The 19993-nt window shown below is 41.3% G+C and overlaps 2 protein-coding genes across 5 annotated transcripts; one reads left to right on the forward strand and one right to left on the reverse strand.

The window, feature by feature from the left end:
• The first annotated feature begins 5082 nt into the window (after positions 1-5082).
• On the forward strand, positions 5083-14260 carry poc5 (POC5 centriolar protein homolog (Chlamydomonas)). Its single transcript, XM_063897736.1, has 13 exons — positions 5083-5192; positions 6033-6116; positions 6257-6410; positions 7066-7173; positions 7308-7507; positions 9948-10124; positions 10351-10455; positions 11054-11233; positions 11516-11696; positions 12772-12905; positions 13053-13154; positions 13316-13486; positions 13569-14260. Exons 2-13 carry the CDS (start codon positions 6033-6035, stop codon positions 13701-13703), a joined length of 1731 nt encoding a protein of 576 aa, XP_063753806.1. The 5' UTR covers positions 5083-5192; the 3' UTR covers positions 13704-14260.
• On the reverse strand, positions 12737-19643 carry ankdd1b (ankyrin repeat and death domain containing 1B). 4 transcript variants are annotated; one of them, XR_010166992.1, is made up of 16 exons: positions 19193-19643; positions 18724-18824; positions 18515-18613; positions 18322-18420; positions 17954-18058; positions 17574-17675; positions 17342-17440; positions 16775-16873; positions 16264-16395; positions 15885-15983; positions 15706-15804; positions 15393-15488; positions 14720-14921; positions 14342-14473; positions 14150-14259; positions 12737-13727 (listed from the first exon to the last, which is right to left on the reverse strand). XR_010166992.1 is itself a non-coding variant. In XM_063897737.1 (15 exons), the coding sequence occupies exons 1-15, from the start codon at positions 19365-19367 to the stop codon at positions 14204-14206; spliced, it is 1695 nt and encodes a 564-aa protein (XP_063753807.1). In that variant the 5' UTR covers positions 19368-19643; the 3' UTR covers positions 13947-14203. The 4 variants fall into 4 exon arrangements, 3 of the variants coding, with proteins under 3 accessions (XP_063753807.1, XP_063753809.1, XP_063753810.1); XM_063897737.1 differs by lacking the exon at positions 12737-13727 and having other exon boundaries at positions 13947-14259; XM_063897739.1 differs by lacking the exon at positions 12737-13727 and having other exon boundaries at positions 13947-14259; positions 16264-16362; positions 19193-19642.
• Between the last annotated feature and the right edge of the window lie 350 nt (positions 19644-19993).

Consider the following 19993-nt stretch of genomic DNA (forward strand, 5'->3'; position numbering starts at 1 on the left):
TTTGGTGGTGGCTGATGCCCTAAAGACCATTACACTAGTAGTGCACATTCGCCAGTTCTGTTTAAAAAAAAAAGAAAAACAGGTGCATATTTAAATCAAAGTCCTTCCATTACTCTAAATGTAATAAAAGGGTATTATGCACCAACAACTGTTTTATGTATTGTATACCATATAGTAGCAAATGCATAGCCAACATTCATGACTTAGTCTTTCACGGTATACAATACAAACCTTGAGACTGACTCTACTCTATAAACCTACAGAGTCAGGCTTCGTAATATAATATGTAGCATAAATTCAAAAAGACTTGCCATAAACAGGTGGACAAGTAATAGGATGCCTTAAGCCATTAGCCTAAACTCAGACCCGTCAATATAAAAGTATGTCTAGAAAAAGACTATCTTTAAACAGGAAACACTTTTTACGTATACAAACATGGTTACAGGCCTTAAATCATCACAGGGCTCAGTTGAATTTGTTGGTAAGACTCCTGTATACATGTACAATATAGTTCGCCAAACTGGCAATTTTCTGAATTCATGTAAAGTATTTTGTGTTTGTGTCACTCAATTGCGCAATTCCACATCATAACGTCTCTGTTTTTTAGATGCAATTTTAGCACAGCAAAACACTCTTTATATGCCCCAAAATATTGAGTTATACACTTGAGGGACACCACACAAATATTATACAATCCTGTTACAATACTTGCATAACCAAACACAAGGCTCTGAGAGATAAGTAGGCTCTTTAGATGAAGTGTTAGACGGTTACTGCCTGTGTGCCTGCTCTGTCAAACCCTAACGCTTCTGAAAGCTGTGAGTGGTTCCTGGAGAAAGTGAGGGTGCGAAAAAAAAGGAGATGACGGTCTGATGCAAGCACTGGGACATTCAGCCTTTCAGTATTCACATCATTAAAGCCTGCAAACTGCACCAGCGCAACCAGTGAGACTCGGTCCGCTGCAGATATAACCACCAGCAAGCTCTTTGATGTATTACACTGCATCTATTCTGCTTCGTTATTCTCAAATTTTTAAATAAAAACTAGATCTCGAGCACACCAAGTGAAAAATGCTTAACATGTTGGACTGACAGTAAACAGTGCAGCCTGGTTGTGCATTTGCTTACCCAGTATAAACACTGAGACATGGCTTTGACGCTGGCTGTACATCATACTCACGACAAAGGATACTAAATAGGATTGTAAATGATGCATATAGTGTACACAAAGAGACACACAATATAAAAGTGTGACACGCAAGTAAATAAAAAGGAAAGGCATCTATCTTTATCCTCTGAATTTGATGATTCACATAGCAGTGACCTAGGGCTTGGGACACTCTTTGCTTTTGATTCCCCTCAAGCCATAAGACTCCATTTACTACAGCTGAAGAGCCAAGGAGCACTTAGCTTAATGTACGGGACAGTAGAATGATCCTCACACACACATATACACACACACACACACACACACACACACACACACACACACACACACACACTGTCCACTGCGCATGCCAACACTTTCTCCCTCTCTTTTCATGCAGGACTCTTTGTCATATACACATGCACACAAGCAAGAAAGATGATCATGAATTTAAGTGCTTTTTTATCATCGTAAAGACACAATACATTTGATTTGCATGTAAAGCCTGCAGGTTGGATACTGACATGTAAGAAGAATAGCTGTTGAGGTTATGAATTTACATGCCACAGTAAATGTATATTGGGTATGTAATGAAAAAGTAACCATGTTGGAATCCCATAATACTTTGCTGGCCGATCAACTAACACCTTTTCCATCCCTGGCTATAGGTGTCAATCGCCTCTTTGCTGCATATGTAAAAAATATATACTATTTATAAGTAATATTTCGACATTAAACACATAGAATGCAAGTATGTCCCCTACTGGATTTGGGTTTTTTTATCTCGTTTATCTAATATGTATTCTTCTGCTGAGACGTGCAAATATAGTACCTGTGGTGCCAGCAGAGGTGAAGTTGGACTGGGGCAACTGCATGCTGCTTATCGTCATCCAGATTATAAGAAACGCATGTGGACACTGATGGTAATTGTTTCTGCCCTGTGGAGATAGAGGCTCAGGCTAACTGATTTAGCCTCTCTCTTTCCTCTTAGCCTCCACTGCTCCTCCGCACTTACATGGCTGACCACTTTATGATGGAGTCAGCATTTATGAAACTATGGAATAATGACAAAAGTATATGCATCCTTGTTGTCTCTTACCTGCTGGTTAATACCAACTTGAGTGTGAACAATGCAGTCATGATGCGTTTATTGCTGGTGAATTTGGTACACACGCATTCCTAAAGCAAAACAAAAGGACACTGGTGTCACTGATAGAGAGATGTGATGGATTAGAGTGGCCCAAGGGGGAAGTCCTGGTCCATCAAAATGTAATGAAAACTAATTGGAAAACAGCAGGCAGCTATGAATAACACCAAGATGAGTTTTGGCAACATTGTGTTCAGTGAGAGGTCATCATTGTCTCATATGTGAGAAAAATGGGTTGATAACATTACGATTGATGATAGCACATTAGTCGTTGTCTTCAGGAGTTATGGATGTCTGTAAACACGTCTGACTGAAAATCGATCAAGGGCAGAAACAATTTTGCACCAAGTCTGTAATCTAGTTTCACAACTAGAGCGCATACGATGAAATTACACAAACACAAAACAATAAAACAGGACTTTATACTATTTTGGGGATCAGTTCAAATACAAAAAAAGCACTGGAAAAAAATAGGGAAAAGTGCTGTAAGAAAAAGTTCCCTGACAAAGTCAACTTGTAAAAGGTACAGAAAATGATTTCCTAATTTCTGTTCTGTCTACCATTGCAAGGTCCTGAATAGTCTAACGTACCTGAGCTATAATACCAGGGGGAAGAAAGTCAAATGGATTGTGATTATTGTCCTGGAACAGATTGAACGGGCTGCGAGAGAAGAGTGTGAGCTGAATCCCATTTCACAAGCCCAGGTGCTTTTCTGTTGCTGGGAGGGAGGGAGGTGACATCTACAAAGAGGGATCTGAAGGAGGGTTTCAGGCAGTAATATGTGCTTTAATCTAACCAATACTAACAGTATGCTTATTACCTTTCTCTGGATCAAAAGAAAACATCTGTTTGTTATAAACTCAGTTCTAGAGACTTATTACTTCATACATGGACATGTACATGTGGTTCAAAAGACCTGCTGATGAGTTCTTTTGACTTTGATTTGTACTAATCATAACATTGTAGAATCAGGGTTCTACAATACCAAATACAACCATTTTATTTGGTCATTTAATAATATTCATTTTAAATTATTATAATTTGATTTTTATATACTTGATAGATAGTTTGATTTAATATAAATGCCTTTTTTTCGCAAAGGATGTGATTAATGGTACAAAAACATTGAAAACGAACATACACAAAAAAAGAGGTTACCAGAACAACAATTGGCTTTTATGTATTGTACGGCCAGCAAGACAAAAACAGAGCCTTCCATAAAGCATCACACCTTGCAGTTTTCTGTGTCTGACCAGATGTTGTTGAAATGACTTAATAAAAGCAGACACGCATAAAATGTGCAGTTTAACATCAATAGCACGATGAAACACCATAGCACCTAAAGCCAAATTAGTTGGGATGACAAAATAGTCGCCCTAAAAGAGAAACTGTGATGAACACATCAATAAAACCTTTCAAAACATGTGAATCATCTGCTTGAAAATGGAAATAAGTAATCTGTGGGAGCTACAGCTTCCTGTCATTTAACAGGAAACTTCCACTCCCCACAGAGCAGCAGGATTATCCTCTGTGCCTCACGCTTCTGGTTCAAATTCACAGCCTGCGTCAACAGTCAAGACAGGTAATAATGAAATGTGTGACTGCTGAGGGGTGTCTGTGCCAGGCCTTGCTTGCAAAATATGATCATTCTGTTTATTTATAATACATATTTGATATGAAATGTTTCTGTTTGAGTCCTTTTTACCTCGAAACTGCTGTTTTTTAAAGGGGGAATTACTGCACTGTCACCAATGCTACAACCACACATAGCCCCTTTTCCACTACAGCCTGCAGGTTTTCTGACAATGCTAATAGGACACCTTTGGAGAGTGAAGTACTCGCAGCCAGGTGGTGAGGAGGTTCCCGCCCCAACAGTACAGTTTGCAGCTCTGCCACGGCTGAGAGGGACCATATGTCTATTCTCTCCAGAGAGTCCGTCCTAGCGCACGACTGCCAAGCCGTGAGTCCTATCCCACATATGTGCCTTAATACTGCAAAGCACTGGGTCTTCAGGGGGTTGAGACATTGCTGTTATTCAGTTTTTGAATCATTGTCTGCTTTGTGTTTGTCTATGTAAACAACAGAGAGATGGCAACCAATATTTTCACAGGGTGGTGTATCCAAGAAGACATAAACCCTCTTTAGAGAGGTAAGCTTGCTTCCTTTTGACAATTTAATCAGTTAATCTCTGTGAAGCACAGCAAGCTACTGTTATTAAACACTGATTGGAAACAAGGCTTGCTCCCTTATATGATATGAATGTGCACTGGTTTGAAAAGCCAATGACTGACATAGATTTCAAAAACCCAACAATTGAATTTTTGCATGGGATTGTTACAAATAAATGAATGAACAACACTCCTAGTTTTACACAACACTATATAAAGAGGTATACCTTTATACACTGTTGTGTAAAACTAGGATATGTCAGCAGACATGAATACTGCTTAAAGCAATGTGACGTTGAGAAGGTATGTTGGCTGTAGTGATTGTGTTTATGTGTGTGTCACTCCAAGGGGCTACAAATTCTCCTAATATATGACAGAAAAGGTACCATATTAGGACCCATTACTCATTCAACATGTTGCTAGTACTGGATGTCTAAACCTTAAAAGCTAATCGTTGACAAAATGCAGTTTATAATCAAAAAAGTGGACCTTGTTGTTTGTACTAGCGTGTACTGGAGGCTGAACTCAGCGTTGTTCCGCTTACCGTTACCACGGAAACATTGTACCCAATCAGAGTAAATGTAACAGCGTGCAGTGGGAAGAGTAGCCAATCATAGAGTCCGTTGTTTAAGAGTCACTTGGTTTGAAATGGCAAAGCAAGCGTTTTCTAACTGACGGAATAGCTGGGGAAACGGACAAGTGTGGTAGACTGCATATAGATATAATTAAAGGTAACGTAAACATTTCTAGAAGTAGCGTAGCTGTACACCTATTTGCTGGGTAACGTTAGGGTACTTTATCTTATCGTTATACGTTAAATCAGCGATAATGCTAACTTACTTGCTCCAGTGAAGTGTGTATCGAAAGCACATTTTTTAAGTATTTAACGTTTGCGTTATATTAACTTACCCTACGTTAGCAAGAAATGTCGTAACTTGCAGTAACTTTAGAGAGAGCTGCACTAGCACATATGTGTCCTATTTTGTAAGCGGATTTAAGACGTTGTAAAGTGTGTTTAGTTGTCTTCCTCCTTAGCCTCCAATTGACTGCAGAAGAGAGTTAACTTGCATCCAAACCCGTTCCTCCACTTAGGGACCATCAATAAATTATTGTTTAAATTAAAATGTGAAACGAATGTTATTTTCAATACCTCCATGCAAACCTGCCCACATTAGTGTGAATTATGCTAAATAGTACTAATAAATGTGTCTTATGTGGCGCCCATTTAATTAAAGACACACACACAAATATAGGGGTAGAAGATAAGATTCTTCTATCTCATCTGATCCACAAATCAGGGCATCATCGTATTACTACACTTGTAAAGCAGGACACTTTTCTTCTTCTTCTTCTTCTTCTTCTTCTTCTTCTTCTTCTTCTGAATAAACACTTTTAATTCCCCTATGATTAAGAAAACACCATCTTTTTTGTACAAGTATTCAGAATCAAATTCCTTTGATTAATATACAGCCTTTTATTGTGAGTCATGAATGCACGCCATTCTTGTGTTGTTGTTTCCTTAAACTAACACATTCTCCCTTTTTAAATGTTTTATAAATTGTTGTGTCTAGATGTCCTCAGACGAAGGCGAACCGACCAGTCCTGTTCTGCCCAAGGACTCTGATGGAGGGAGCTCTGTCTCCTCTGAGCTTCAGGTAGTTAAAAAAACAAACAGATTCACAATACATGTGCCTATCCCCAAATTGTACTAGAGTACTAGAATTTGTATAACCAATAGGAACGATTGGTACGCTTGAGCTCACTGCTTTTTGATTTATTGTTAATGGATCGACAGGATGAGTATGAAGAGCTCCTCCGCTATGCTGTGGTCACCCCTAAACTTGACAGACCCACCAGTGCTCAGTTGCAGCGGTTAGGCACCTCACATCTGTCTGCAGGGGGTCGGTGTTCCCAGAGAAAAGATGACACAAAATCAACACACCCAGCAGGTATCTTGGGTTCCTCTTGTATGTGGGGCATACACACACACACACACACACACACACACACATTTTACTAATCCTTCCACACACTACACCCATCAAATGATCAGCTGTCAAAAAGTATTTGGCATCCCAACATGGAGTAAATGTAGGGTGTGTTGAGCAGCCTCATATTTTCAGAACGTATACCAAAATACAAAAGATAGCATTCTGTCAGATTTTACCCCCTATCTGTTTCCCCTATGATACCCACATCTTAAACAGTCCATCACCCCCCTCCCCAGCTCCAGTTGCAGCTCTCATTGGAGGTTTAGTGCTTTAACTGTCATGGAGTAGTGCACTGGGATGTAGAAAGCAGACTGCCGATTGGTAATGATCTCCTGGCTCTCTGCCCGTACTGCTCTTTAGAGTGCAGGCTTTCTCTTCCCCCTGCAGGATTTAATTAAGATATTGACTTAAATGCATTCCTGGATGAGGAGCCTTGCTCATCTTATTCAGCATTCTCACCATCACCCTTTTTTGTTCTTGAAACGTCTTTTGTTTCCTGGCTTTTAACTTTTTATTTCAATCACTTATTCCAGGTCAAAATATATTCAAGCAACATTCCCTCTTTATGTATTAACCATTGCACCTTTGTCACTCCTCCTTTTTCTTCTATAAGATGCTGCGACTGAAGCTAAAGATGGAAGGCATTCAAGCAGGAGTGTGAGGTCAACACAGGTCTCCCCCTTAATTGTTGAACCCTCCACACACTCAAGAGCCTCTCAGGGTAAATGTAATAAGAGAGACAAAACAGTTGGGCCAGACTTTATGTTAATTCCTCTGGATATAACATACATTTTGTCACACAGTTGAAATATTTCTAATAATATCCTTTCTGTCTGCTTTTTCCTTGCCTTCCAGTTGAGGAGACGGCAGGTCGGTTGTCTGGCAGGGCGTCAGTGCTCTCTAACGCTGCCTCAGACAGGGGACAAACTGTGTCTGAGGGGTGCAGGTCAAACAGCCCAGACCCCCTCGAGTCTGTTGTGACAGAAATGTTTGTCTCTGAGGAAAACATAAGCAAGATGGAGAACATTCTTGACACGTGGAGCAACAACCTGAAGGTTAGTGTGCCCTCTCGTACTGTAGAACTGTCCCTACACACTCAATCAATGTAATGGCCTTCATTGGCTGACTGCTTGAGAGCGGACCATAGATAACGTCTCATGGCTATATATAGGGCTCTGACAATGTGTGTTTTAGCAGTTTACAGCAAAGTAGACACAAGCTGGCAGGTTTATTCCATTGGCATCACCCACACTCCATTAGAGTGGTTCACATCTTACCTCTCTGGCCGCACTCAGTTCATTCAACTCAAATCCAATCCCCTCCGCCGTCACTTCAGGTGTGCCCCAGGGCTCTGTCCTGGGGCCCCTCCTCTTCATCATCTACCTCCTTCCCCTCGGCAATATCCTCTGCAAATTCAACATTCAATTCCACTGCTATGCTGATGACACCCAGCTCTACCTCACCACTAAACCCTCGTCCACTCTCCCGCCCACCTCCCTCACCGATTGCATCTCTGAAATAAAAACCTGGTTCACACAAAACCTCCTTAAGCTAAATGGTAACAAAACCGAGGTTCTCCACATCGGCACCAAATCCACTCTATCCAAAACCGACAGCTTTTCCCTCACTATCGACAACTCCTCTGTTTCACCCTCCCCCCAGGTTAAGAGTCTGGGTGTCATCCTTGACAGCACACTATCCTTTCAATCCCATATCAATAACATCACCCAGTCTGCCTACTTCCACCTACGAAACATCAATCGCCTCCGCCCCTCCCTTACCCCCCACACTGCCGCCATCCTTGTCCACAGCCTCATCACCTCCCGTCTGGATTACTACAACTCTCTCCTCTTCGGCCTCCCTCAAAAAACTATCCGTAAACTTCAATTGGTCCAGAATTCAGCTGCCAGCATCATAACTCGGACCCCTTCCATCCACCACATCACTCCTGTCCTCCAACAGCTCCACTGGCTCCCGGTTCAGTTCCGTATTCAATTCAAAGTCCTCCTGTTAACATTCAAAGCCATCCACAACCTCGCCCCCCCATATCTGTCCAACCTCCTCCATGTTCCCACTCCCTCTCGCTCCCTCAGATCTTCTTCCTCCATACACCTGTCTGTCCCCTCCACTCGTCTCATAACCATGGGGAGCAGAGCATTGAGCTACTCTGCTCCCCGTCTCTGGAACTCATTACCACCTCAACTCAGAAACACGGATTCATTCCCCCATTTCCAAACACAGCTCAAAACACATCTGTTCAAAACTGCTTATTCCACTTGATATCAATTCCTCTGTCACCGTCTATTGTTTGAATTTTTTTACTTACATTGTTGATTCCTTTTGTTTTCTTTGTGTGTGTATCATGTACGGTGTCCTTGAGTGCCGAGAAAGGCGCCTTCAATTAAAATGTATTATTATTATTATTATTATTATTATTCCAGTTGAATTAAAATGAGAATTCATGTTATGCATAATCTTAAGTAAAACCTAAAATATGTAGTAATGCTGGAAATTGCTAAATCACTTTAATTTATTTTGTTTTATTAACATTAACTTACACAGTTGGTTTCAGATTATATATATATAAACATAACTAATGTACTGGTATGAGCAACTGAAATCTGCTGCCATCATCCTATATTGATATTTCCCTCGCTCATGCAATGAGACAGTTAGACAGAGATAGATTAAATGCAACTAATACTGTGGGCAATTTACGTAAGTGATGGTGAGAAAGAGGTCAAAGATTATAAAGGGAGTGTGACGTCCCAGAAAGGCTTACTGAATACGATGACAGTTCTTCTTTTCATGGGACCAGTGACCTTTTTATTGTGTCTCCCTGTGGAACGGTTTTGGAGGAGGTGAGTTCCTGGACGTGGGTGTCCTTGCTGCCCTTTTCTTCTAATGTGGTACAGCCCTTTATGGAGGGCAGATGACAACCAATTGCCTGCTAAGCAGTGCTGATAAAAGAGTTTGCCCTTGGAAAAAGCAAAACCCTGGACTGTAGAAGAGGAAGTTGGGACTCTTTCAGTTTTCTTGACTGACAGAATGTCTTCCAAATAAGCCACACATCTTAACATTTATGGATGTTGTGTTTGACCCTGTAGGAGAGTTCACGTGGTTACTGCTCATGCTACATAACCACAACATCCCTGGTTTAATTTCAACCATGAGATCTTTGTTGCATGCCATAACACTCTCTCTTCCTGTTTCCATTCTTCCACTAGACTTATTTGTACACTAAAGGCAACACAATACAATTATTAACCCTGTAGAAATGTAGCTTAGGTCACTTTATTTGCTTCTAGAGCCAAATTCACACTAGATTTCTGTTTAACGGGGTTTTAGAGATTGCATGTACAAATCTGTTCTAGACCTCAAACCTGTCAATCTACTTAAAAGAGGGATTTAAGACACGCATATTTACATTTCAGTATTTGCTGAATCTGGATAATGAACACATTTTGACTGTCCCAATCTTTCTTCCCTACTTAGTCAAATGTGCTGACGGAGCTCAGGAAGTGGAAGCTGGCCTTCATGGAGAAACACAAGCTGGAGATGAGGAAGGAGAAGGAGAGGCATGAAGCCCAGAAAGCTGGCCTGAGGTCGGAGATGGACAGTCTGAAGGGACTTCTACACACCTACGAGACCTCCAACCAGAGGAAAGACCAGGTGACTTTATTTTCTTTCTCCTGTAGATAATGTACTGGTGGAATTATTATGAATATGGATTAAGTATTAGACTAAGATGATACCTTCTGTTTGTAGGACCGGGTGAGCTTATTCCATGTCTAAACAATTAAGCCCATATCTCTTTGTTATTGCACAGCATGTCTCAAATTCTTATGTACATTAAGTCCTCGTTTTAGACTGACAAGTGTGATGTTTCCTCCCTCAGGTGATTACCAACCTGAGCCGGGCGCTGGATAGACAAAAAGAAAAGCATGAAAAAATGAAGGCCTTCACCCACTGGAGACTCAAGCTCGCTGAGGCCAAAGAGGAGGTACACTGATGGCATTTTGTTGTTCAGACGACCATCAAATGAGCATCATATGTAATTTCCTAACATCTTATGATCGTCTATGAATCCTGAGTTCAGGGTCTGATCTGTGGTGTTTGTCAGGTTTAATCACATACTTTAAATTATGTTTTTTTGGTGTGGAAAATACATAAAAGATGACTGGTATTAAATATATCTTGAAATTGCTAGATAACTGTTAGTGCAGTTTAATGGTTTATGCTAATGATGCTTCTCTGCATCACTTTGTCACCGTACATTGAACATGCATATGCCATATTTTTTACTAATATTCCCTCTCACAAAAATGAACATGTGTGATTTTGTACATGCACTGATGAACAAATATCCCTCTCACATCATAATGTTATCACACCAGCAAATAAATAACATTTTCAACATTTACAAAATAGCTGTTTATCCCATTTTTATAAAAAGCTGAATATAGTGGCGGACATCATTTTCATCTAAACCATTGCACAGAAGCACCACAAGAGAAAATGTACAGCACCTGCACAAGGATGAATTATGGGTGTAATTATTTCCTTGTGCATATTTTCATGGTCCTGTGGTTCCCCGTTAGGCTCATGCTGCTCAGGTAGCGCAGCAGCACTACAATCTGCAGTTGAAGAAAAAGGTGTGGTTCGGCTGGCAGTCCCTGATCCAGAAACACTGGAAGGTCAAGGTGGACCGGGCTTGTCGTGCACGGGCAGAACAGGTCTGCACCCGCCTGTCTACGGAGTACGAGGCCAAGCTGAGAGAGGTAAATAAACGAGTGAAGTCCCTGCATATAAAACCGTATAGAGATACTGCATTGCTGAATTGATATTGTACTTTATTGTACGAATCACAGCAACACGTCTCTTTATTTATAGATTTTATAGATAAGGTTAATCAGGGAAAACTGTGTTATTGGTGTTGTTACATATCGGTGCAAAACAAAAGGCATAATAATGAAAGCAATGAATGAACAGGTGTCCTAGGCAGAGATATATACTCTGATGAATGATTGATTCTTCCCATCCCCTGCCAACTGTCTCCACAGCACTGCGAGGCTGTAGAGAGGGCTCAGGCAGAGATTCAGAGACTGCGACTGGAGCGAGAGCGCTACGAAGAGTCTATGAAGAAAGCCTTCATGAGGGGCGTGTGTGCTCTCAACATGGAGGCTCTTGGCATGTTTCAAACGACAGAGGGACGACTGGAGCAACCGGCTCATGACCAGCATGGTTGGTAATTGAATGATCACACCAACCTTGTTAAATCTCTTAAAACAACTAGCACTTTAAACCTTGTGCTAGTCACAAGCCCAGTAACTACATAACAAACCCCAGTGCTATACAACAAAGTGCTGTATTGATTCAGCTCAGCTATCAAGACAAAAGCTAACAGGCGGAAAAGAAAGAAAGGACATTTGTCCAATAGAGTGCTGCCTCATGCTATCGGCAATTGTGTAGATTTATGAATGACTGTAGCGGAGGGTGGACATTATCATAAACCTTGGAGCAGACAATGGCACTTCCTCTGTAGCTTTGGCCAAATAGAAATGAAACAGGTCCAAACTGCTTCTGTTCTCAAAGCATTTTAACAACAAAGCTGCAGTACTTGCACTAAAAGCTCACAGTGTTACACCATCACTTGCACACAGTCCCATTAACACCAGTAACGACAGATCTAAGGTGCCATGCCTTTAGCACTAGATTCAAACCCTGCCATCAACATGGTGCAACGTAAGTCCGGATCAGGCACGGTTCTGTTCTGCTGTTCTCGTGCTATTTTTGGGTGAGCACATGGCTGCGGAAGATGGATCCCTCTGTTTTTAGCTTGTGCAAATGAACTCTAGCATGGTCTTCTGTTCATCCATCTGCTTTCAGGTTTAATGAGTCTTGCAACCTAAAACGCATTTCATTATGTGACTGTCAAACTGCGCCGCTAATTGAATTCTCTTTCTCTTACTCATCCTCTTCTTTGCCAACCACATTTCTACAAAACACGATGATGTAAAGTGATACTTTGCTTTTTGAGTAGATATACTAGAAAGAGTTATGCATCATTAATGATCCGCCACCTGTTAAATCTGCCAAAGCAGGGGAGTGTTGGTTTGCAGGATGAGAGCTAGAAATTGCTCAATCAAAAGTAAATATAATAATATATGGGTAGGTTTTTAATTCTGAGGGTGTCCAAATCAGTTGATTAGGTAAAGGTGTCAGAAATCAGAAATCAGATATCCTTTATTAGTCCCACTGCGGGGAAATTTACAAAAACTCCCACAAATCAGAACTCAATTATTTTTTTTTTCTGTAGATATTCCACCTCCCCAGGATGAGCCTAGCTCTGCTTCAATGGCTCATCTTCCAACATTTCCCATCCCTTCGTCCCGGTACAGCCCAGTCCACTTTGACCGCCCGGACCCTTCCCACAGTGAAGCAGAGGATATGGTGAGACAGTTTTGCCTGATAACGTTTTGACAAACCGTAGTTCCTCTATGAAATTGATACATTTCTTCTCAATTATCTAATTAGATCAGTGAAAACTGCTGTTGAAATAAATAGTGTTGCTGTTTCCCGTTATTTAATTTCTCTCAGGTGGGTTCTGGTGCCCCCGTGTCCAGGGCAGAAATGATCCCTCCAACTACAGTGGTGCACAGCTCCCTCCCACTAGGGGGCGCTCCGAGTTCCAACAAACAGGTGAGTGTTACAAAAACTGATGTAATGACTCTGGTACAGCTTGTTTAAAGTTATGACACCTTCATAACAGCTATGTGTGATTATGACGCATCGAATAAATGGTTATCAAAATGGTGAACAATGACATTTATACACAACGCAATTATGTTTGTCTTTTTCAGGGGAGCGGTCGTGTCGTCACAGCCAGTCAACAAAAACCCTTAAAGACTGTAACAGCTCGGATCACTGCGCGCACTGACGTCGGGAAGGCCGCGCGCAGCAACCTCCAGGTGATGGGTGTGGCTCCGCCCATGAGCTCTGTGATTGTTGAACGCCATCATCCCGTCACGCAGGTATGGGACAGTGTGCATCACTGCTGTATGTTATGTGTTCACTTGAGTCCATGATGAACATTTTCTGTTGCTTCTCTTTCAGCTCACCATCGGTCAGGCCACGGCTTCTAAGTTCCCCCGTCCCTCCAAACCGGGCCAGAGCACCTCCGCAGGCAGGAGCTCCTCCAGAACACACACCAGCACGTGCCAAGTACACTCCATCAAAGTGGTTGACTGACCACACACAGGAAGTTTTGCTCACCTAGTGACATCTTAAAATGTTACACATCCTATGCAACAATCATAGAAACAGACATACATTTGGAGTGAATTTGTCCTTAGTGTTTGCATTTGAAGGTGTTTTCAGCTTCCTCTCATGAAGGTGTTTCTTTAGCAATAGGGTTTTCTCTCAGGAAAGTACCACACAGGTGTTTAGAAATGCACATGTAAATGTTTTTACTAAAACCAGCCTGACACAGTGTAGAATTGCAAAATGAGCATTTATTTTTATGAAAACTTTTACTCTAAATTATGCACAGGGGAGACTGCACTGTAATGTTTTAATTGCATTCTTTAAATATTTATTTTATTAATGTTTTCTATTGAGACCGTCCAGCACCACAGGTTTTCGTTACTAAACCAAAGCCATATTTGATGATCTAAATAAATGATTTTACTGCTCACTTCCTGTACAGTTGAAAATGATGTGAGTCCATTTGTTGCCGTGTTTATTCTTCATTATGAAATGCTGCAGCTCTTACTGCTGGAACTCTCTGCCTCCATCCGAATCCTATCTGTAAGACAAATTAACATTTTCTTTAATAAAATATTAGCACAAATCCCCAGGCCTGAGATTTTGAAGTAAACTGAATGTACCTGCAGCTTTCCTGTTCCCTGTGAGGATTAGGCCCTGGTAGAGCTCTCTTGCAGGGCTCCTCTCAGCCAACTCCTCCCCGTGGAGCCAGATCAGCAGCATCCTGTTCCCATGCTCTTTATAGCTGTGTTGACCTGTGGACAAACACACAACACTGTACAGCCAGGAAAACACGTCTGGATTAAACATAAGTTAGGGATTCTATTGGAACATACATTGACTAGTATTTCTTTTTTCAATTGTATTATTTGCATTGCCAAATTCTTCTCAGAAATTCAGGAATTTGAATCCACAACATGTATCTACACAAACTACTACTATTTCAGGAAGTGTCTGAATGCACAGTCAAAAGGGTTTCTAGTCAGTGTGAGTTATGGCACCTGTCCACTGTTCCTCGATGGCCGACATTTGCTCTTTACTGAACCCCCAGTGTTCAGCAAGTCTTTTCCAGTCTCCCGGTTTAAGGAGCTCGTACGCCAGGCCCCAGGCCATGGAGCGGAGCTGCTTGGTCTCATAGCGGTGGTCGAGTTTAAACTTTAGTGGATACTCACTGTGAAGGCTCTCATTAAGTTCTGGGTTGGCCTGAAAGAGAAATTAAATTATGACAGCAGATTGATAAAGGCCAGAGAGCACATAGGGCATGGAAAGAGATTATTGGAAACACTGACACACACACACACACACACACACACACACACACACACACACACACACACACACACACACACACACACACACACACACACACACACACACACACAGATGATTAGCAATATGAATGCCAGAGTCAAACACTTTTTAAATCAAGAAGGGGAAAGAATCAGGCATGACCTTAATTAAATTGATAGTAAATTTGCTGTCAAATGCTTCCAGATTGTGAGTCATTTATCACTGTGGATGCTTTAATAGCATTAGAGGGGATTCAACCAATATAGAATTTGACGTAAGGAAATTACTCATTTGTAATAAATGTAATTATTGATTTCAAGGCCTCAAGACTGGATATGGTACACATGAAAACTGTAAAAAGTATGCAGTTTTGTATGATTTCACCTTCCTCCAGGCGTAGTATCTTTCTGCTTTGATGATCATGTCCACGATTATCACCTCGTCTGCTCTGGCTGCCACACCCAGCGCCGTCTTCCTCTGCTACTCCCAATCCAACATGTACAACAAAATGAAAACTGTTTCAATGAAGCATGCATGCTGTTTTGCTTTTAATTACATTTTGTCTGCCTTTTGGATGGCTCAACCATCTGATTTAGTCCGAGATTATGACCTGATAAAGTGTGCACCTATGCAAAAGTAACATATATGGTAACTTAACTATGTTAGCTTTAGAAAGTTTGTTTCTGAGAAGTCTTACCCTGTCCCTGAGTGTCGGATCCAGCCCCGATTTAAGAAGCATTTCCACGACTTCTGTTCTGGCCAGCTCTGCAGCGAGATGCATGGCAGTCTGGGACCTCTGATAGGACAGGACAATGCAGCACTCATTTTTTTATTTCTTTAAATGACTGACTTCTTATTTAACTAAGAAGATCATACCTTGTCTGTGACATTGACGTTGCAGCCAGCCTTTAGTAGACAATGGATGACAGGGATGTGACTGTTCTTCACTGCCAGGTGGAGAGGAGCCTCTAGGTTCTGAGTGCAAAAATATCCTATTATACAACATAAGCCCCAAAAATGAACTGTTAAAGTAGGAGAAAAATATGTAAAACTATAATGGTGCATGGAGGCAGAATTTCAGCTGCACGCCGTGTGTGTGTGTGTGTGTGTGTGTGTGTGTGTGTGTGTGTGTGTGTGTGTGTGTGTGTGTGTGTGTGTGTGTGTGTGTGTGTGTGTGTGTGTGTGTGTGTGTGATCTGTGTCAACAAAAACTTTAGAGAGAGTGAACTGCTGCCACCTAGCTTGTGTTAGCTTACCTGATTCTGAAAGTCTGTATGGGTTTTGTAATCTAAGAGGAGCTGGACAAGAGATGTGTCTCCTTTTTCTGAAACTGGATGGAGGGCACTGCAATTGCCCTGAAAGAGAGAAAAGTGTAGCTGTAGGCCTACCTACAAAGTATAAAATAGGATCATTTCACATCAATCCATTATTGACCGCAGGGCACCAGGTCACTGATTTTCTGACACCTCAGTCGACCATTTTAAACTGAATATTTAAGTTTGAATTAAGCCAAATATTTTTGTTATTATTTTTGCCAAGTAAAATTGCTTAGCATTAGCGTGAATATAAATATCCAAGATAAAAAAAATAAGATGCAAATTGTAAATATAGTATATAAGCAATGTAAGTCAAATTTAGGTTAATTTAGTATGGATCACAAGACGAGGATAAATTGATGGTAGGGGCCAGTCTATGTTGGGTTGCATATAAAAACAAATCTGAAGGGTAAGTGTAACATTTATTGTCAGTATAGTGACCTTTTTGTACCTTTGTGAGGATGTTGGGGTCACAGCCAGCCTCCAGTAGGAGCAGGGCACACTCCTCCTCACCGTTGTCTGCAGCCTGGTACAGAGCTGTCTCACCTTCCTGCCACATGCAAACCATAATAAAAACAATTGTATGGGAGGGGTGCTATAACCATCACATAATCAGAAAATGCTTCTCAGGTGGACCACAATTTAAAATGATTATTATCCCAACATGTAAATAATCTCAGGCCTAGAACTAACTAGATATCAGCAATCAAACAACCTTATTGAAGGTTCTTGGAAAGGTAGTCAATTAGTAGTCCAAAATGATTGCATTTTTCTTAATTCTGCTATTTTAAAATGATGTTATAACAGGGAATGACTGTCGTCATAATTACATTTGACCAATCAGAGCTGGAGTTAAAGCCCTAACACTGTTTACCTACTTATATTATAGTAGCCTGTACATGTTTGATACATCTTAATTCATCCAAAGTGGAGCCACTGTCAGCAGTGGATTACCCACTGAGCACACACTGTCACAAACCAAACTGCGATAGAGAGGATGTTTACACTGATTGTCTACCATATTGACTTCATCCCGAGTATCAAAGCTCTGCAGCAGCAATTGGACGGCAGCCAGGTGGCCGTTCCTGGCAGCTAAGTGCAGGGGCGTGTCCCCGCGCTGGCAGAAGGGAGGGAGGGAAACAACTGGCATCAAAGAGGGCTGACTTTCATTGCAGGTGTGACACACAAATGTGCACTCAAGCACGTGTTGGCATAAATAATCAGAAACAGATAAACAAGTCAACACACACCTTGTTGGGCTTCATCGTTCCCATGTCATATGGCACCATCAGCTTTTCCAACATTTCAGCACACCCATGCTCTGCCGCCAACGCAAATGCCCGGTGACCTGACTGAAATATAAGGTACAAACAACCGCATGTACTTTAAAAACATTTTTTTAAAAGATATATTTGGGGCTTTTTGCCTTTAATCGGATAGGACAGTGGGGAGTGACAGGAAGCGAGTGGGAGAGAGAGTTGGGGTGGGATCCGGAAAGGACCACAGGTCGGGATTCGAACCCGGGTCGCTGGCGTACGGTGCAGGTGCCTCAGCCAGTCGCGCCAGGGCCAACCACATGTACTTTGGTAAAACTCAGACAGCGAATTATGAAAATGAGTGAAGTAGATACCTGGTCTTCTTTGTCCAGTTCTTTCATCTGCAGGTCGTTAATAATATACTCTAGTATTTCAGTGTGGTTATTGATCGCAGCACAGTGCATGATGTTCAGTCCCTCCTGATGTGGAAAAATAAAGTCAGTGTGTTGATGAAGCAGTGTGCAGTCAAAGAAATGCAACTGGATTGGCATTAGGAAACATAATGATATAACAAGAGTAACAAGAGCCTTTGGTCTTATGTTAATATTGAAACAGGCATACACATGTTAGGTTTTAAAATCCAGCATCATACAATTGAATTTACTCTTATTTTAGCAAAAAGAAATTATGATTTTCTGTTGGTAACTGATCAACCGTAAAACAAAAGTCCTGAGTTTGTTACCTTGTTCTCAACTTTCTGCTCAGCCCCAGCCTGCACTAATAACTTCAAGATCTCCAAACTGCCAAACCAGGCTGCAAGATGAATGGGTGCCACTCCGTACTGTACGATACAGAATATGAAATAGTAAGTTGTGATCACTCCAGAAGCTATTGTCAGAAATGTTTTCAGATGCAGGAATTTCAAACCCTCCCACCTTGTCCTTTGCGTCCATCTTGACCCTCCGCTGCAGAAGAAGCTGCACAGCCTCCTTGTTTTTGCCAGCTACTGCATAGTGAAGTGCTGTCCTATTATCCTGCAAACAACTTCATCAGTGTTTGATAAAAGCTTTTACAAAATCCCAGAGTCTTTCAGTCTGTGTGTGTGATATTGAGATGCAGATAGAGGGTTTGTCTCATTACCCACCACATTCCTCGTATTGGTGTTCAGCCCTTTTGCAAGAGTCTTCATGGTCTCCACGTCATTTCTCTTGGCTGCATCCATAAACTGCTTCTCTGCATCAAGCACTGCACAACACATATGGCGTTTTACATGTAGTATTTATACATTATACATACATGTTCTGGGCCTTATTCACGTCCAAATGATGTGTGAGGAGCTTACAATAGTACCAAGGAACAAACTGTGACGAGGCGAGAGAGTATCTGTTCCATGTGTTGTTGTGGAGATCGCCATAGCTTCACCCTTGTGCAAATATTTGTTTTTTCTTGTCAAGAAATGGGGCATACAGTCCATCAACCACAATGAATAACTAATGATTAACTCCAGTCAAACACTATGAACTTGAGGGCTCAGTCCTGAACAAGAGTGAATTATTCTGTAAGACCACATTCCCTTTATTTATTTTCCACCTTTTTCTAGTTTTCATACTCACACATCTCCCTGTTGTCAAAGCTGTTGTCTGTTTCTTTTTCAGAATGCTTTTTCAGGATGAAGTCACCAAACGCGTCTACGGTCTCCTTTCTCATCCACTTCCGAGGGTCCAAATTTTCCGTCTTAGGACTATGCTTCTGGATCTTTGCCTTCAAAGTCAAAGCCCTTCTCTCCATTGTGAAGATCTTTAAAATATCCTAATGTGTGACCCAGGTGGGCTTGGTGAAACTGAATAAACAGTCCAATATTTGCACTGCAGGCAAAAAATAGCCTACAGAAGATGAGAAAAACCCTGTTTCACCCAGTTTGGTGCCGTTCCCGTCTTGAAATAGTCCACAGCGAGTCTTGAAGTGGAAGCTACTCCTTAATGTTGGAGGGCAGGTCCCTGTTTACTTTACTCACACCCTTAAGTGAATGCTTATAGTAACAGAAAGGGTTTAACAGTCACACTCCACCTGTCTTACATGGCTAGAATATGGCATGACTACAGCTTCTTACCTTGAGTTATACAAAGTGCTTTTAACTTTAATTTCTGAGAACACAGTGCAGTGTTTACCAAAGATTAGCATAAGGCTCTAATAGCAGTTTAACTTGTTTGTCAAGGGAAGTTTGACTAGCTACACATGCACTGCAAAACAATGTGTCATTCACACAACCTGAGGCAACACATTCAACTGCTGCCGGCCACTGAGGACCCGAGCATTAGTTTCTCTTATTCGATTCAGAACATAAACAAGCAAACCTTTAGTTATGAACTTTGATACAACTTGAAAACAGCCTTATTTGGGCCTTTCTTCAGTAG

The sequence above is a fragment of the Eleginops maclovinus genome, chromosome 12, assembly GCF_036324505.1.
Source record: "Eleginops maclovinus isolate JMC-PN-2008 ecotype Puerto Natales chromosome 12, JC_Emac_rtc_rv5, whole genome shotgun sequence".
Classification (NCBI taxonomy): domain Eukaryota; kingdom Metazoa; phylum Chordata; class Actinopteri; order Perciformes; family Eleginopidae; genus Eleginops; species Eleginops maclovinus.

What these genes read in the sequence shown, in the direction of transcription:
- ankdd1b (XM_063897737.1), bottom strand. Translation starts at nt 19,367, where the DNA reads ATGGAGAGAAGGGCTTTGACTTTGAAGGCAAAGATCCAGAAGCATAGT. An exon ending in CTTTGACAACAGGGAGATGT is followed by an intron (nt 18,825 to 19,192) that starts GTGAGTATGAAA and finishes TGTGTTGTGCAG; the next exon opens with TGCTTGATGCAGAGAAGCAG. An exon ending in ACACCAATACGAGGAATGTG is followed by an intron (nt 18,614 to 18,723) that starts GTGGGTAATGAG and finishes AGTTGTTTGCAG; the next exon opens with GATAATAGGACAGCACTTCA.
- poc5 (XM_063897736.1), top strand. Translation starts at nt 6,033, where the DNA reads ATGTCCTCAGACGAAGGCGAACCGACCAGTCCTGTTCTGCCCAAGGAC. An exon ending in CCAACCAGAGGAAAGACCAG is followed by an intron (nt 10,125 to 10,350) that starts GTGACTTTATTT and finishes TTCCTCCCTCAG; the next exon opens with GTGATTACCAACCTGAGCCG. An exon ending in ACGAGGCCAAGCTGAGAGAG is followed by an intron (nt 11,234 to 11,515) that starts GTAAATAAACGA and finishes CTGTCTCCACAG; the next exon opens with CACTGCGAGGCTGTAGAGAG.